The sequence below is a fragment of the Lucilia cuprina genome, chromosome 3 (assembly GCF_022045245.1).
Source record: "Lucilia cuprina isolate Lc7/37 chromosome 3, ASM2204524v1, whole genome shotgun sequence".
Taxonomy (NCBI): Eukaryota; Metazoa; Arthropoda; class Insecta; order Diptera; family Calliphoridae; genus Lucilia; species Lucilia cuprina.
In genome coordinates, this window is record NC_060951.1 from 34212974 (window position 1) to 34231049 (window position 18076).

Consider the following 18076-nt stretch of genomic DNA (forward strand, 5'->3'; position numbering starts at 1 on the left):
GAAAATGATTTTTGTAAAAAAAATCCCTTAAAGAGAAAAAAATTCGTTAAACGTTAAAATATTTCTCTTTAATTGTTTTAATTTGATGTGTTTAAGTAAGATTGAGAAAATTTTAAGTTTAGAAAACAACATTCTATACTCCGTTTTTTGTTCATATATTTGGTTTTAAGGAATTTCGTTTAACCAAAAGATTTGTAAACTTTTTGTTGCCAATTTTGCTTTTTTATTATTTAGCGTTTGTTTATAGTTTATTTTGGAATTTAAAAAAAAAACTTAACTAAATAAACATATCAAAAACATTCTTTAAAACAAACGTTATTTTTTTCTTCATAAAAAAATTTACAATAAAGTGGTTTACTACTTCCTTAACCAGCTAAAACACACTGAATGCCGTTTATTTGCTAGCGGTCTAGGCATGTCTTCTCCTTCTATGTATATGTTGTCAATATTGTTGTTTCTTTTGGTTAATGTTTTTTTTCCTTTTGTGGTCTAGTTTTATTTCAAATTTTGGCAATGTTACTTTTTGTCTACATCTTCTACGGGTTGCTGCTGCTGCTGTTGTTGTTGCTGTTCATTATCACTATTGTCGTCACCATTATTTTGTTCATCCCATTGAAATGGTCATTTACTTTCACAACAACCATTCAAATGTTTTTGTATAGCTGGTGGTATGAAATCTTTTGTTTTTGTATGATTACCCTGTCCCAGCAGAGCAGGTTCAATTAATTTACCATTTTGTATATCTTGTATTTTCTTTAATATATCATAGTTAATACGATCACTAACAACGGAATCTTTTCTGTAAATAAGAAAAACAAAATTATTTAAAAATGGTCTTGAACTTGTTTATAGAAGAAAAATTTACTTGTAATCTGGATGATTTAAGACCTGCTCTCTCATCCAGGTAGCTGTTGTAATTAATTCTCCTGAAGCTCTTTTTTGTATAAATCTCAAGTACTGTTCGATGGTGCAATGAGTATCGGTATCAACTTCCATGGACTGCAAGTAGCTGCGTATAAGTGGTACTAAGCCAGGGAATGAATCAGGCTGAAAAAAATCAAAATATTAAAAACTACTTTTTCTACAACAAAAAACAGAACTAAAACTGAACTAGAACTGAAATAGAACTGAACTAGAACTGAACTAGAACTGAACTAGAACTGAACTAGAACTGAACTAGAACTGAACTAGAACTGAACTAGAACTGAACTAGAACTAAACTAGAACAGAACTAGAACTGAACTAGAACTGAACTAGAACTGAACTGGAACTGAACTGGAACTGAACTGGAACTGAACTAGAACTGAACTAGAACTGAACTAGAACTGAACTAGAACTGAACTAGAACTGAACTAGAACTGAACTAGAACTGAACTAGAACTGAACTAGAACTGAACTAGAACTGAACTAGAACTGAACTAGAACTGAACTAGATCTGAACTGGAACTGAACTAGAAGTGAACTAGAACTGAACTAGAACTGAACTAGAACTGAACTAGAAGTGAACTAGAAGTGAACTAGAACTGAACTAGAACTGAACTAGAACTGAACTGGAACTGAACTAGAACTGAACTAGAAGTGAACTAGAAGTGAACTAGAAGTGAACTGGAACTGAACTAGAACTGAAGTAGAACTGAACTAGAACTGAACTAGAACTGAACTAGAAGTGAACTAGAACTGAACTAGAACTGAACTAGAAGTGAACTAGAAGTGAACTAGAAGTGAACTAGAACTGAACTAGAACTGAACTAGAACTGAACTAGAACTGAACTAGAACTGAACTAGAACTGAACTAGAACTGAACTAGAACTGAACTAGAACTGAACTAGAACTGAACTAGAACTGAACTAGAACTGAACTAGAACTGAACTAGAACTGAACTAGAACTGAACTAGAACTGAACTGGAGCTGAACTAGAACTGACCTAGAACTAAACTAGAACTGAACTAGAACTGAATTAGAACTGAGCTAAAACTCAACTAGAACTGAACTAAACTGACCATTTTATTTATTCATAATTCTTCGACCCTCCTTACCTTTCCATTGAAAATTTCACCAATCGACATTAATTCAAAATCATCATCATAATCGCTCTGCGTTTGATGATGATAACCATTCGTGGTGTCACTACCATTCAAACCATTGGTTGCGGTACCATTCGTAGAGCCATTGGTAGCAGCAGTACCATTTGCACTTCCATTCATGGTGCCATTGTGTAGAGTACCATTAGCATAACCATTCGATAAACGATGAGTTTTTCGTACATTTTTGCGGAACCAAAACTTTTCCTTGCGGCAAGCATCACGCTTTTGAGCTGTTTGCATATTTTCATCGACCTTAGAAATGGGTGTTAGGAAATTCAATTGATACGATAGTATCACCCTAGTAAGAAGAACGACAAAACATACTAGGGCAGCATTTTCAAAATCACTTATTTGTGCTTCACAAGGTCGGAATTCAACACGCCAACCTATGGGCGAGTTAGGTGGTGGTGGTTTAAAGCGCATGGTTTGCCAATTGGTGGATTGTATATTTTCAAAATGATCGGTATCCTCCTCATCATTTTGGTGGACTTTCTCACTGAATAGAGAAACCGTATCACGTATAAATAAATGAGCCACATGTTGAGCCAACAAGTGATCAATGCCTCCCTCACGCAAACGTTTATAGACTTTTTCGTCATAAGTTAGGGGAACATCATTGTATTCCTCACCCTCTGGTGAGAGATAAGAATCTATAGAATCATAACGAGATTTAGCTATACGGAATTTATTCTCCTTTAAGGGTTTAAGGCCTCTTTCTTCCTGAGTACGACAATCTACCGACGAACTAATGACATTCCAACGACAATCAGATTCTGTTAAATAGCCTCGGTAAATGGGTGAAGCTGCTGTGAGGGCCAACATTATGGGACACAACGGGGCCAACTGATCGTACAAGGTACGAGCCTCTGTTATATTACAGGCCTGGAATGTTAATTGTAGACAACAGCAGCCCATGCCAAAACCCATGGCATCGAGTAATACTACATTTGGTTCCATAGGAGGACTACCTTCTACTGGTAGTTTAGTATTTTCATCCTTAAATACTTTAAGCTTTATGGCTACCTTTTCGCCACGGCGCATGCGTATATTGCGTGTCAAGGTCTTGAATCGGGGGTGACCCGGATATATGGCCTCATCGGGGAAATATAGAGATTTTGCTGAACTTGTTGGATCATCTGGCTGGGGATTATAAATGGGATGTGTGAATTCCTTACAACCTAAACGGGGGAAATTTGTAATGGACATAACACATTCGTCCTTTTCCAATAGCTCTGTAACTTCTTCACGTCTGTAGCGCATATTAGCCTCTACCACATTGAAATGAGCCATTAGACCACCAAATGGTTTACCGGGTGTTCCCTCAATCATATAGGCACCGTATTCTGGACGCCATAGAGATTTAACACCCTGTGGATCAGCCATTTCTTTTTCATTCAATTTAGCCAACAACTCTTGAGCCTTGAGCGAGACTTTGGCTTGTTTTTTGTTATCATCGAATTTAACTATAATATATTCCACCTCATCACCCCATTTTAGAACATCGCCCTGACGATCTTTTAGTCTGTGATAGAGATTTATAAACTGTGTTACGCCATGTTCTCGAACATGCTCAGCATGTGCTTTTGTTTCTTCCCACGACAGGGGGCTGCCTTCACTTAAGAGACCCATGACTAAAAATAAAGATTAAAAAGAAAAATTAAATTAGATTTTTTTAGAAATACTTTAATGATACAGAACTTAACTAGAACATAATTAGAATTGAACTAGAACTAAAACTGAACTAGAATTAAACTAGAACTGAACTAGAACTGAACTAGAATTAAACTAGAACTGGACTAGAACTGAACGAGAACTGAACTAGAACTTAACTAGAACATAATTAGAATTGAACCAGAACTGAACTAGAACTGAACGAGAACTGAACTAGAACTGAACTAGAACTGAATTAGAACTAAACTAGAACTGAACTAGAACTGAACTAGAACTAAACTAGAATTGAACTAGAACTGAACTAGAACTGAACTAGAACTGAACTAGAACTGAACTAGAACTGAACTAGAACTGAACTAGAACTGAACTAGAACTGAACTAGAACTGAACTAGAACTGAACTAGAACTGAACTAGAACTGAACTAGAACTGAACTAGAACTGAACTAGAACTGAACTAGAACTGAACTAGAACTAACTAGAACTGAACTAAATCTAAACTAGAACTAAACTATAACTGAACTAGAACTTAACTAGAACTGAACTAGATCTAAACTAAAAATGACATAGAAGAGAACCAGAAGCAAACTTAAACTGAACCAGAACTTCAGTATAAATAAACATAACACAAGTAATTAAATTAAAAAACTGTTTATCGAACCATATAAGTAAATTTCACAGAATATGTTTGAAAATTTGCAAACAATGAACTTCAGTTAGAAATAGAAAAACAATCAATTCCTATGCTTCTCCCCTGACAATCCAGAAACACCGTTTCTTTAAAAATAGACACAAACAGTTTATACTTTGTAATGAAAACTAAAAGTTATCATGTTATTTTTTTTTGTCTTCGTATTGTGTTGTTTGCTGTATTTGTATAATTAATTAAATTTTTACGGAATTGCGTTTTATATTAATACACTCACTCACTACTCACTCAACTCAGTTCATTAAAATTTCTATATGTTTGCCAACAATTCGTAATTTTTATCTCACTTTTTTAGTTTTTTTTTTTTTTTACAAATATTTTACAATTGAATTAAATTTTAAAATAAAAACTTCCTCTGTAACTTATGAATATTTTAAAAATTCAAAAAAAGGCTTGTTGTTTAATCGAGCTTGAACAAAATGCAACTAAATTCTTAAATTTGTAAAAAACTATTGTTTTCTAATAGTCAATTTGTTGGAATGCTGGCAAATAAAACTAATTGATTCAATAATGTCTAATACATACATATAGAAAATTCAATTTACATGTAACATTATAAATTAAATTATTTTGTAATTATATATTGTAGTTTAAAAAAACAAATTTAGAAATTTATACATGCTTGAGTAAAGATGAGAAATGAAGATAAATTATATTTGAACTTAGTTTAGAATGATATAATAGGGATAATCACTAGATGAGAATCGAACTGAACCGGAATTGATCTTGAACACAACTATAACTGAATTACAAATGAATTTAAGCTAAACTGGAACTGAAGTAGAACTGAACTAGAACTGAACTAGAACTGAACTAGAACTGAACTAGAACTGAACTAGAACTGAACTAGAACTGAACTAGAACTGAACTAGAACTGAACTAGAACTGAACTAGAACTGAACTAGAAATGAACTAGAACTGATCTAAAACTAGAACTGAACTAGAACTGAACTAAAACTAAACTAGAACTGAACTAGAACTGAACTAGAAATGAGCTAAAAAAGAAGTAGAACTGAACTAGAACTGAACTAGAACTGAACTAGAACTGAACTAGAACTGAACTAGAACTGAACTAGAACTGAACTAGAACTGAACTAGAACTGAACTAGAACTGAACTAGAACTGAACTAGAAATGAACTAGAACTGAACTAGAACTGATCTAAAACTAGAACTGAACTAGAACTGAACTAAAACTAAACTAGAACTGAACTAGAACTGAACTAGAAATGAGCTAAAAAAGAACTAGAACTGAACTAGAACTGAACTAGAAATGAGCTAAAAAAGAACTAGAACTGAACTAGAACTGAACTAGAACTGAACTAGAACTGAACTAGAACTGAACTAGAACTGAACTAGAACTGAACTAGAACTGAACTAGAACTGAACTAGAACTGAACTAGAACTGAACTAGAACTGAACTAGAACTGAACTAGAACTGAACTAGAACTGAACTAGAACTGAACTAGAACTGAACTAGAACTGAACTAGAAATGAACTAGAACTGAACTAGAACTGAACTTGAAATTAACTAGAAATTAACTAGAAGTGAACTAGAACTGAACTAGAACAGAACTAGAACTGAACTAGAACCGAACTAGAACTGAACTAGAAGTGAACTAGAACTGAACTAGAACTGAACTAGAACTGAACTAGAACTGAACTAGAACTGAACTAGAACTGAACTAGAACTGAACTAGAACTAGAACTGAACTAGAACTGAACTAGAACTGAACTAGAACTGAACTAGAACTGAACTAGAACTGAACTAGAACTGAACTAGAACTGAACTAGAACTGAACTAGAACTGAACTAGAACTGAACTAGAACTGAACTAGAACTGAACTAGAACTGAACTAGAACTGAACTAGAACTGAACTAGAACTGAACTAGAACTGAACTAGAACTGAACTAGAACTGAACTAGAACTGAACTAGAATGAACTAGAACTGAACTAGAACTGAACTTGAATTAACTAGAAATTAACTAGAAGTGAACTAGAACTGAACTAGAACTGAACTAGAACTGAACTAGAACCGAACTAGAACTGAACTAGAACTGAACTAGAACTGAACTAGAACTGAACTAGAACTGAACTAGAACTGAACTAGAACTGAACTAGAACTGAACTAGAACTGAACTAGAACTGAACTAGAACTGAACTAGAACTGAACTAGAACTGAACTAGAACTGAACTAGAACTGAACTAGAACTGAACTAGAACTGAACTAGAACTGAACTAGAACTGAACTAGAACTGAACTAGAACTGAACTAGAACTGAACTAGAACTGAACTAGAACTGAACTAGAACTGAACTAGAACTGAACTAGAACTGAACTAGAACTGAACTAGAACTGAACTAGAACTGAACTAGAACTGAACTAGAACTGAACTAGAACTGAAATAGAACTGAACTAGACCTGAACTAGAACTGAACTAGAACTAAACTAGAATTTTACTAGAACTGATTTAAAACTGAATTGGAACTGAACTAGAATTGTAAAATTAAATTCTATTCTAATGCTACAAACTCTGACTATCCCAAATGTTTTTATATTGTACGATTACAAATTCATTGAAGAATTTTAATTAAGCAATATTTAGATAAATTACTACAATACAATAATCATTTTATTATATGAATTTTATTTTCAGTTGACTTCATTTCTTATAATTTATATATTACGAGAGTGACAACGAAAATTATTATAAATTGGCATTTTGAACTTGTTTTTTTTTAATATAATTTATCGCTAAAGTAAAGTTTTTAAGAATTAAAAACTTTCCATTGAATTATTTTTAACTAAACGAAATTAGTTTTCTAATAAGGATTTGTTTGGGTATGGGCAGACGGAGAGAGAGTCTACTCTTTGCCGACGCCAGCTTGTCAAAATACTTTTTTTTTTTGGACAAAAATATTTACAAAAATATTTATATTTTTAATATAAACATGCATTATAGATGCATGTTAATAAAAATCAAAAGTGTTAAATTTAAAGCAAAATCAATACAAATTATTATTAATAAAAAATAATTATCGACTTATTTTTTTATTTGTTTCTTAATCCGCCAGACGAACATTTGCTGTTAGTTGTCTCATTTTTATTCACTGCCTGCCAATTTGTATTTTTGTTTAAATTTTATAAATTTTTTTGACACAATTGTTATTTATCTGTGATTTTTTTTAAAGATTTGTTTTACTTAAATTTGAACATTTGCCAATGAATTGCATGGCTTTATTTTATTTATATTTTATTCATCTTTAAGTAGACCATTTACAGATTTGGTTAGACAAAGACTTAAATTTTTGAGTAAAAATAAAACGCAATTAACCTTGAACTTAAACGTCATAATCAGATACATACGACAAATAATATATGAATCATAATAAACAATTTGATAATTTTTATAATAAATTAAAAGAAAATGAATTAAATAATACAAATATTTATAGTAAATAATATTTTTTATTAATGAAATGATTTTGTTATTTAAAAAAAATTTTATAGTATGACTTTTGCAAAAAAAAATTAATTAAATATATTTTTAAAATACTTTTCAATCATAACGATCCTTAACAAAAAGGAATTTGATGCAATTTGAAGGCCGATAATCTAATGTTTGGGGCCAAAGTTTAGCATCTATGATTAACATTTTCTTATCATTTGACGATGCTAAAAGTGCGTTCAGCTTCATTTAATTGCATAAGCATTGTCAATTATTTTATTAAATATTATTTTAAATTAAATTGACAATATGATTAATAAAAAATTAAAGCTCTTTAAGACACAACAATTTTTTTTATAACAATACAAAGTCGAAAAATATATAATAAAAATGTGCAAATTAAAAAACGTGTGCAACGTAAAAAAATAATTATTAAATATTTATTTACTTAATAATATAAATAAAAATACATATATAAATGTATATATTTATGTTTGTATGTTTCTTTTAACATTTTAGTGCTAAATACTGAAATTTTAAAGAATTTAATTAATGAAATTTTAAAATTTAAAATTTTTGCCACGATACATTTAACAGGATTACAATGTGAACTTAAACTGATATAGAACTAAACTGAGCTGAAGTAGAATTTAACTCGAACTAAAATAGGATCGAACCAGAACTGAAATAAAACTGAAGTGGAACAGAACTGAACTAGCACTGAAGAAGAACAGAACTAGAACTAAACTAGAACTGAAGTAATACAGAACAGAACTGAACTAGCACTAAAGTAGAACAGAACTAGAACTAAATTAGAACTTAACTACAACTCAACTAGAAGTGAACTAGATAAACTAGAAGTGAAATAAAACTACAACTGACCTAGAACAGAACTAGAACTGAATTAGAACTGAGATAGAACTGTATTAGAACTGAACTAAAACTGAACTATAATTGAACTAGAACTTAACTAGAATTGATATAGAACTGAACTAGACCTGAACCTGAACAAGAATTGAACTAGAATTGAACTAGAACTGAACTAGAACTGAACTAGAACTGAACTAGAACTGAACTAGAACTAGAACTGAACTAGAACTGAACTAGAACTGAACTAGAACTGAACTAGAACTGAACTAGAACTGAACTAGAACTGAACTAGAACTGAACTAGAACTGAACTAGAACTGAACTAGAACTGAACTAGAACTGAACTAGAACTGAACTAGAACTGAACTAGAACTGAACTAGAACTGAACTAGAACTGAACTAGAACTGAACTAGAACTGAACTAGAACTGAACTAGAACTGAACTAGAACTGAACTAGAACTGAACTAGAACTGAACTAGAACTGAACTAGAACTGAACTAGAACTGAACTAGAACTGAACTAGAACTGAACTAGAACTGAACTAGAACTGAACTAGAACTGAACTAGAACTGAACTAGAACTGAACTAGAACTGAACTAGAACTGAACTAGAACTGAACTAGAACTGAACTAGAACTGAACTAGAACTGAATTAGAACTGAACTAGAACTGAACTAGAACTGAACTAGAACTGAACTAGAACTGAACTAGAACTGAACTAGAACTGAACTAGAACTGAGCTAGAACTGAACTAGAACTGAACTAGAACTGAACTAGAACTGAACTAGAACTGAACTAGAACTAAACTAGAACTGAACTATCTATCTATATCTATCTATCTATCTATCTATCTATCTATCTATCTATCTATCTATCTATCTATCTATCTATCTATCTATCTATCTATCTATCCATCTATCTATCTATCTATCTATCTATCTATCTATCTATCTATCTATCTATCTATATATCTATATATCTATCTATCTATCTATCTATCTATCTATCTATCTATCTATCTATCTATCTATCTATCTATCTATCTATCTATCTATCTATCTATCTATCTATCTATCTATCTATCTATCTATCTATCTATCTATCTATCTATCTATCTATCTATCTGTAACTACCCCAACTGTCTTTCAATTACATGTACATATACATATATGTATATAATTTATGAAGAAATATATAAAAATTAAAAAAACTGATAACAATATACAAAAGTTTAATAATATAAAAAAACTTTAGCTCAACAATTTTTTCTTACTTTTAAACAAATAAACTTAACAAATTATTGTTGTTATTTTTTCTAAATTATAAAAAGCTTTATTATTAAAAAACGTGCTGATAAAAATGTCTATAAAAACCACTTTTTGGCGCTAGATGTATGATTGGGTCTTTAAAATAAAATTTATTTATTTGAATGCGATTTAAGCAAAAAAAAAAAAAAAAAATAAATAAAAGATAAAATAAAGTTAATAATTTACGTACATTAAAGTATAAAGTAGCCCTCAGGTGAACTGAGTCGCATCTTGCTTCTTTGTATTTGAACTAAAGCGGAAAGAACGAAATCTGTTTATAGATCTGAATTGTGTGGACCTGCTTTGTTTGCTAAATTATGAGAAATCCTTCAGAAGCATATATTATTAGGAAGCCATACATACGTATCTAAAATACAACAACCCAATCATATGATCAAAATTTAGTTAATAAACTTCGCAATAGTATTTTGCAATTTAAGCAATATTTCATCAGCTTTATAATGAAATATAAATAATAACAAATCGCATTAGTTTATAATCATGCAAATAAACTTGTAAAATATTATCATTAAATAAATTTAACTTTATTATTTTTTATTATACAAATGTAAGCAACTGTTAATCATAAGGGAAAAAAAGAAAACTTTGTAATTTTATTTCAAATGTAAAGAGAAAAAACTTTGTAACATATTATTTAATAGAATTTCAAATCACAATATTAATTTAATATGATTCATGTTTGTAAGAAAAAACATAAGGAATCAATCTTGTTCTAACTATGTGCATGGAAAACTACATGTTTTAAACAAAAAAATAATCATAAACACCAGCCAGCCATTCAGATAGACCTACTATTTTACTTCTTTTACCCCTATTCATATTATTCGTTCTTGCTATTTCTTAGTAATCTTTATATACCATTGAATTTGTCATAAAAATTATAAGACATCATCATCATTAGCATTTGATAAGCACGTTTAAGTTTTTATTTATTATTTTCAATTAAAAAACATCTAGTTTATTATTTAGATAAGAGTGTTCTTTTTTTAATGAAATTTCTTTGCAATTTATAAACAACTGTTTCTTTTTTTCAATTTATTTAATCAAATAAGCTTTCTTTAATTGTTTATAGTTAATACACTTGTTGCTTTCTTTAGTATTAGGAGCACAGCAAACCCGTAAACTTTCTTTTAAGCAAAAAAAAAACATTTTCTTGATCTATATATAATTTTGCAATTAAAACAAACAATTCTAGTGGAAATTTTAAAAATAGTTCAAGGTGGGTAAAGTGTAGCAAAATAATAAAAAAAACACGTTAATCTAAAATAAACTAATTACTCGTCATGCTGATATTAGGTTATCAAAGTTAACATTTCGTTTAACTTAAGCAGATTTTTTGTTTTAAATTAAATCCTTAGGAGAGGTTGTTACCTTTAGTTTACAGACTTGGGCCAGCAGACTAGGTATACTTTTTAAAATAATCGGTCGTTCTTAATACAGAAAAAGTCCTAGTCCTATATCTAGGACTATCCCGGCATTATTTTCCTACAGTTCGACGAGTCCATACAGCCGTTTCAACTGCATTTACGTCTAACCACTTGGTTATTACTATTTCGTCACGGATGTATTCTTTGTAAAGGAGGATGAAGAAAATCGTCACTTTAGTGTAACCTTTGTAAACGATAGAATGGACACTTAAAAAACAAACTTAACCCAGCAACAAAAACTTCTAAGGAAGAGAAAAAGAAGTAGACTTCACTTTTCGCTTCCTTGGAAGTCATAAAACAGCGCTTCCACAGAAGGTGAAATAAATGTTATTCTTTGGGAAGTACTTCGTTTTATTTTTGATGGGAAGCTATTTGTTGTCTCTTGGTAAAAGGTAGTTTGGGGCTTACCGAAAGAACTGCAGGGTTTCGACTAAACATGATATCTTACATTCAGACAATGACCTCTGCTAGAATAATGAGTATGGATCCATATGCTGGAAGAAAAGATAACAATACTAGGATACTGTCTTATCATAGATGACTACTGGTCCAGTTTGACCATAAATACAACCTCTACGAGACCAATGAGAAGGTTATCCTACAAGAGTTATGTTGTTTTTACTTTCTTCGATATATGGATAGTGAGATTTATTGGGATTACAACTTTTAATCACCGATAATTAGTTAATTATTAGGGAACAGTAAGTGCCCGAACACGAGAACATTTAAGGAGACTGTTTACACTCCAAAGGTTCACCAAAGTAGCTAAAATGTAAAACAAAACAAACACCAACAGTTCACGCTCAATTGGTATCTTTTCGGAGAGAATTAAGTGTCTAAGGAGCCTCAATCTATCCAATATCCAGGGACCTGAAAAGCACGCGGATAAAATTTATTTCAATTTTCAACTGAAAATTGTGTTGAACTGCAGGAGTCTGATCGCTAGAAGAATTGAGCAGATCTATTATATTGCAAAGATAGATTGTATTTAGTTGATTGTGAATATGATCTTTTCAGAAAGCATCCGCTCTCCAGGAACCTGATATGTAGGCATACGTTTCATAATTGCTCTTCAAAAATATATCTAGCATATGAAATGGTTTGCAGTCGTTGAGAGTTTTTAACAGAGAAAAATCTTCTATCAAAGCAAACTATCGCTCAGATGAAAAACTTTTGACAATCGCACGATCGGAATGATCAAAGTTACAATTGTTATGGAGAGCAGAGATACAAGCCAACACAACTTAAATCGGCGTTGGCTGGCCGCCGATATTTCACCAGAAGTTAATATTGGGAACAATTAAATCCTCCTTAATAGTCGATACATTTGAAAAGTTTTGATTCTATCAAAGTTTGATTAGTATAGTATTAGTTGCAACTGCAATTTATAGAATTCATTGCATGAGTGTTTTAAAATTAAGAGAAACCTTTAGTAGTATGTTTTCCAAGGTAATTTGTGTAAAGTTATAATTAGAGATTTAATTGCAAAGTTAACAGGTGTTTTATTATTTTTATTGTAAATTAGAAACACTAGCAATGAAGTAAAGCGTTTTTAAATAAAAACAATAATTTCGAAATATTTACAATGTTGTTGATAATTTCACTTCCGGTAAGACAGTGATCAAGAACTGAAGGAACAATTTTACGATTCAAGCATTTCAATTTCCTCCATCAACCTAAGACTTTATGATCTATTTCAGATTTGCATTAGATTATTATTTTTTATTTTAAAATAAATTTAAATTTGTTTTAATCTTTCAATTGATAAACAATTTTTAAATAATAATTATAAAAAATATTTTATATTATTTAAAAGGTCATGGTAAATTTATATTTCTATTCAATATCATTTTCAAGAGCAACAAGACATTAACAATGAAATTCTAAATAAATTAACTTAAAAACCATTCTAAAAGAGACAAATAATCCCCTGCAAACACAAATAAATATTTTAACATTTAAAGCACATTTCCATGTACAAGAAATCACAGAAAGAAGTAAAAACAAATCAATCAATATTTAGACAAGTCAAGTCATAAGTAGTAATTACAAAGTACACATACTCACTATAGATAAAATAATCTTAAATTCAGGGACGTGTTAAATACCTAAAATGATAGAAAGAAAAAGTAAATATATTAGTTAAAAGTAAAATAAAACTAATTATTATTATTATTAACAGAAATTACTTTTTCTCCTAGCCAACAATTATAAGCTTATTTGCGGTTCGTTATGTTTAATACCCTGAATAAGTCTTATATTTTCGCTGATTTCTTTTTTTCGAATTTATTTCCAACACTCACACACGATTTAACAAATAAAATGAAAAAGTAAGAAGCAAGAAAACTTGTACAAAATTATAAAAACCAATCGTTTTCAAAAAAAAAATCGAATTGTATATAAATACTTATTTGCACAGACATTCATTCACACCCAGTTCTTTAAGAAGTGTAATGGAATATGCCCTCACAGTTTCGCATGTGCTAATGTATTCCTTTCAACTATTTTTAAAAATAACATTTTTTTCATTACACACTTAGGTGACAAGTTTGTTTACTTAACACATTACAGGTAAACTAACATATAGCCAGTTATTTCTTTAGTCTTCCTAATTAAACAAAAACTCTAACATTACCGGAAGTAGTTGTTCTATTCTTAGAGTTTTTTCTTCTACACTTGTAAAAGTGTTTTAATTTTATTAGATTTTTTTATACTGCTTACCATGTTCCTCAAAAACTACCGGGTAATGGTAACACTAACAACAATATATACAAGTAAAAAACTGAAACGAATGTCAAGGTTACGGAACAGTAATAAAAACAACAAACACATAATAAATGGTCATAAAGTAAATTGCATATTACTACTTGTACTTCAACAGATCTCATTCTCATTAGTTTCAGTTTGTTTTTCTCTCTCCTTTGCTCTCTTTTTATAAATGTAAACTTTTACACAGTCATGTGAAGGTATTGATATAATTGTAAATTATTTGGACTTTGCATGGACTTTAGGTATGAGATTTAAGAATAGTCCTGACTATAGTCTAGACTATAGTACAGTCAATAGTATGGACTTTAGTACAATAAATAGTCGGTATTAAAGACTAGTCTATAGTCTGAAATATATTCTAGTCTATAGTCGGTACTATAGTCTATAGGTTATCTATGGTCAAGTCTGTAGTCTAGAATATAATCTAGTCTGTAGTCTAGTCTAGTCTGAACTACATTAACTGTAACATATTAAAGACTAGCCAGCTGACTATCTGCTATCTAGACTATCAGCTATCTGGACTATAATCTAATTTATAATCTCATCTATAGTATAGTATAGTTTATAGTCTGGTCTACAGTCCAGTCTATAGCCTAGTCTACAGTCCAGTCTAAAGCCTAGTCTACAGTACAGTCTATAGCCTAGTCTACAGTCCAGTCTATAGCCTAGTCTACAGTCCAATCTATAGCCTAGTCTAAAGTCCAGTCTATAGCCTAGTCTATAGTCTAGTCTATAGTCTGGTCTATAGTCTAGTCTATAGTCTAGTCTATAGTCTAGTCTATAGTCTAGTCTATAAGTCTAGTCTTTAGTCTAGTCTTTAGTCTAGTCTATAGTCTAGTCTATAGTCTAGTCTATAGTCTAGTCTTTAGTCTAGTCTTTAGTCTAGTCTATAGTCTAGTCTATAGTCTAGTCTATAGTCTAGTCTATAGTCTAGTCTATAGTCTGGTCTATAGTCTAGTCTATAGTCTAGTCTTTAGTCTAGTCTATAGTCTAGTCTATAGTCTAGTCTATAGTCTAGTCTTTAGTCTAGTCTATAGTCTAGTCTATAGTCTAGTCTATAGTCTAGTCTATAGTCTAGTCTATAGTCTAGTCTATAGTCTAGTCTATAGTCTAGTCTATAGTCTAGTCTATAGTCTAGTCTATAGTCTAGTCTATAGTCTAGTCTATAGTCTAGTCTATAGTCTAGTCTATAGTCTAGTCTCTATAGTGTAGTCTATAGTCTAGTCTAGTCTATAGTCTAGTCTATAGTCTAGTCTATAGTCTAGTCTATAGTCTAGTCTATAGTCTAGTCTATAGTCTAGTCTATAGTCTAGTCTATAGTCTAGTCTATAGTCTAGTCTATAGTCTAGTCTATAGTCTAGTCTATAGTCTAGTCTATAGTCTAGTCTATAGTCTAGTCTATAGTCTAGTCTATAGTCTATAGTGTAGTCTATAGTCTGGACTATAGTCTAGTCTATAGTCTGGACTATAGTCTAGTCTATAGTCTGGACTATAGTCTAGTCTATAGTCTGGACTATAGTCTAGTCTATAGTCTGGACTATAGTCTAGTCTATAGTCTGGACTATAGTCTAGTCTATAGTCTGGACTATAGTCTAGTCTATAGTCTGGACTATAGTCTAGTCTATAGTCTGGACTATAGTCTAGTCTATAGTCTGGACTATAGTCTAGTCTATAGTCTGGACTATAGTCTAGTCTATAGTCTGGACTAGAGTCTAGTCTATAGTCTGGACTAGAGTCTAGTCTATAGTCTGGACTAGAGTCTAGTCTATAGTCTGGACTAGAGTCTAGTCTATAGTCTGGACTAGAGTCTAGTCTATAGTCTGGACTAGAGTCTAGTCTATAGTCAGCACTATAGTGTAGTGTGCCTAGTTTATAGAATTGCTTACTATAACCTAGTGTACAATATGCTCTTTCTATTCACACACACACAGTCCGCACTATATAACATTCATGAATTCACCGGCTGTACTTCTAACTTTTATTTGAATTAATTCCTTTAAATTATTCTGTCGACACTTTCTCCCTCCGAACTTCTCCCTACAAATTTCATATAAAAACACACTTTGAAATGCATATGTTTTAAATGTCAAAACGATTGAAGAGAAATACTCTTGCGTGCATAATTATTACGAATTGTATTGGGGAAGTAGGAAAAGAAGAGAAATGCGATTACAGGAAATCATGATAATGTTTTATTTCAACAAAATAATAAAATGATAATACAAGCAACAACTTGTAGTTATATATACACATATAAAGTAATGACAACACATTTAAACATGTATTCCTATAATCCAGCAAAAATAATCAAGTGGTTATAATTTTGCGATGTTCATATGTTTTTTTTTTACAAAAATTCATACAATTATAGAAAAATTTATATAATATATACTAGCAACAACAAAAATACTAAACAAAGTGTTAAAAGATTATAAACAAAAACAAATACTAAAATAAAATATTGATGTATTCCGTATTATATGAAAAAAATATAAAATAAATGTTTAGTTTTTATATAAACAACAATACATAGCAAAAATGTCTGGAAATATAATAACAACTTGACTGATTCAAATCTAGTTAAACAAAAATAATAATAACAATGAGTTGTAGTTTTCCAGGGCTATTCATATGTGTTGGTTCCGAATAAAGTTATAAATTTTAATGTATATAGTTTCTATTATAAAACTAATGATTAATTTGAAGTTCTTATATTTGGTTATTAAATTACTTATTTGTAGAGCGTTTGTTTTTTCTTCTATTATTAAACGAAATAGTCATGGTCAGTCATTGCACTTTTTTTGTTATTTATAACTTAATGATGTCTCGTGTGGGTCATTTTCGAAACGTTATAAAGGGAATTGTTATAACTCCTAGTATTTTTTTTTTTTTTTGTAAATTTAATTTACGATGTATTAGCACAAAAAGGGTTCTACAATGGCTCATAAGTTTAAATTCTTTATGAACTTTTTATTATAAAAAAGTTCTAGCACATTTTTTCTTAAAATATCTTTAAACTATCTGGGGTTTCTTTCAACTGAGTTCGATCTTTTGATGTTGAAATTCAAATATTTTTGTTAATTTGGATTTTATTATTCGTGTCATTTATAATATTAAAATTTCTAGTTCACAATTCATTAAGGAATTTTGCTGAAGTTTTTTTTTAAATTTTAAAAATTGCATTAGACCATTAAATTAATGAAAACAAAACTAAAATAGTTTCAGTATAACATTATAAAATATTCTATCATTACAGAAAATTTTTAGAACTAGAAAAAAAAAAACGGTCAACTATATTATATGCATGCTATTTTGCATGTTAGCGGTAATTGATATTTTTTTTAAATATTTTGCTCACATTTTCATTTCTTAGAGAAAAAATATGAATGTATAAATTTGTGAAAATATGTATGATGGAAGATTTCAATCAAAATATATTTAGTTTACATCTGAAGACATGTATGCATTTATTTGCGATGAGCGTTTTTAATAAAACTGAGAAATGCATATGGAGAGTAACAAACTAAGCATATAAAAGTTAAATTAAAAATGAGACTAGACTATAGACTAGACTATAGACTCGACTATAGACTAGACTATTGACTATACTATAAACTAGACCGTAGACTAGACTATAAACTAGACTATAGACTAGACTATATACTAGACTATAGACTAGACTATAGACTAGACTATATACTAGACTATAGACTAGACTATAGACTAGACTATATACTAGACTATATACTAGACTATAGACTAGACTATATACTAG

General features: G+C 30.4%; 1 protein-coding gene across 6 annotated transcripts in view; it reads right to left on the reverse strand.

Moving 5' to 3' along the window:
• Positions 1-326: 326 nt before the first annotated feature.
• LOC111685268 (glutamate--cysteine ligase) overlaps positions 327-18076 on the reverse strand; it is a 36787-nt gene continuing 19037 nt past the window's right edge. For 5 of the 6 annotated variants that reach the window (XM_023447524.2, XM_046946089.1, XM_046946088.1 and 2 more), the window contains 3 exons: positions 2037-3715; positions 866-1047; positions 327-799 (listed from right to left, as the gene is read on the reverse strand). In XM_023447524.2, the coding sequence (XP_023303292.2) occupies positions 622-799; positions 866-1047; positions 2037-3713 (2037 nt within the window). In that variant the 5' untranslated portion in view covers positions 3714-3715 and the 3' untranslated portion in view covers positions 327-621. Of the gene's footprint in view, positions 800-865; positions 1048-2036; positions 3716-13599; positions 13641-18076 lie in introns of all 6 variants that reach the window. The other variant, XM_046946093.1, reaches the window with a different exon arrangement.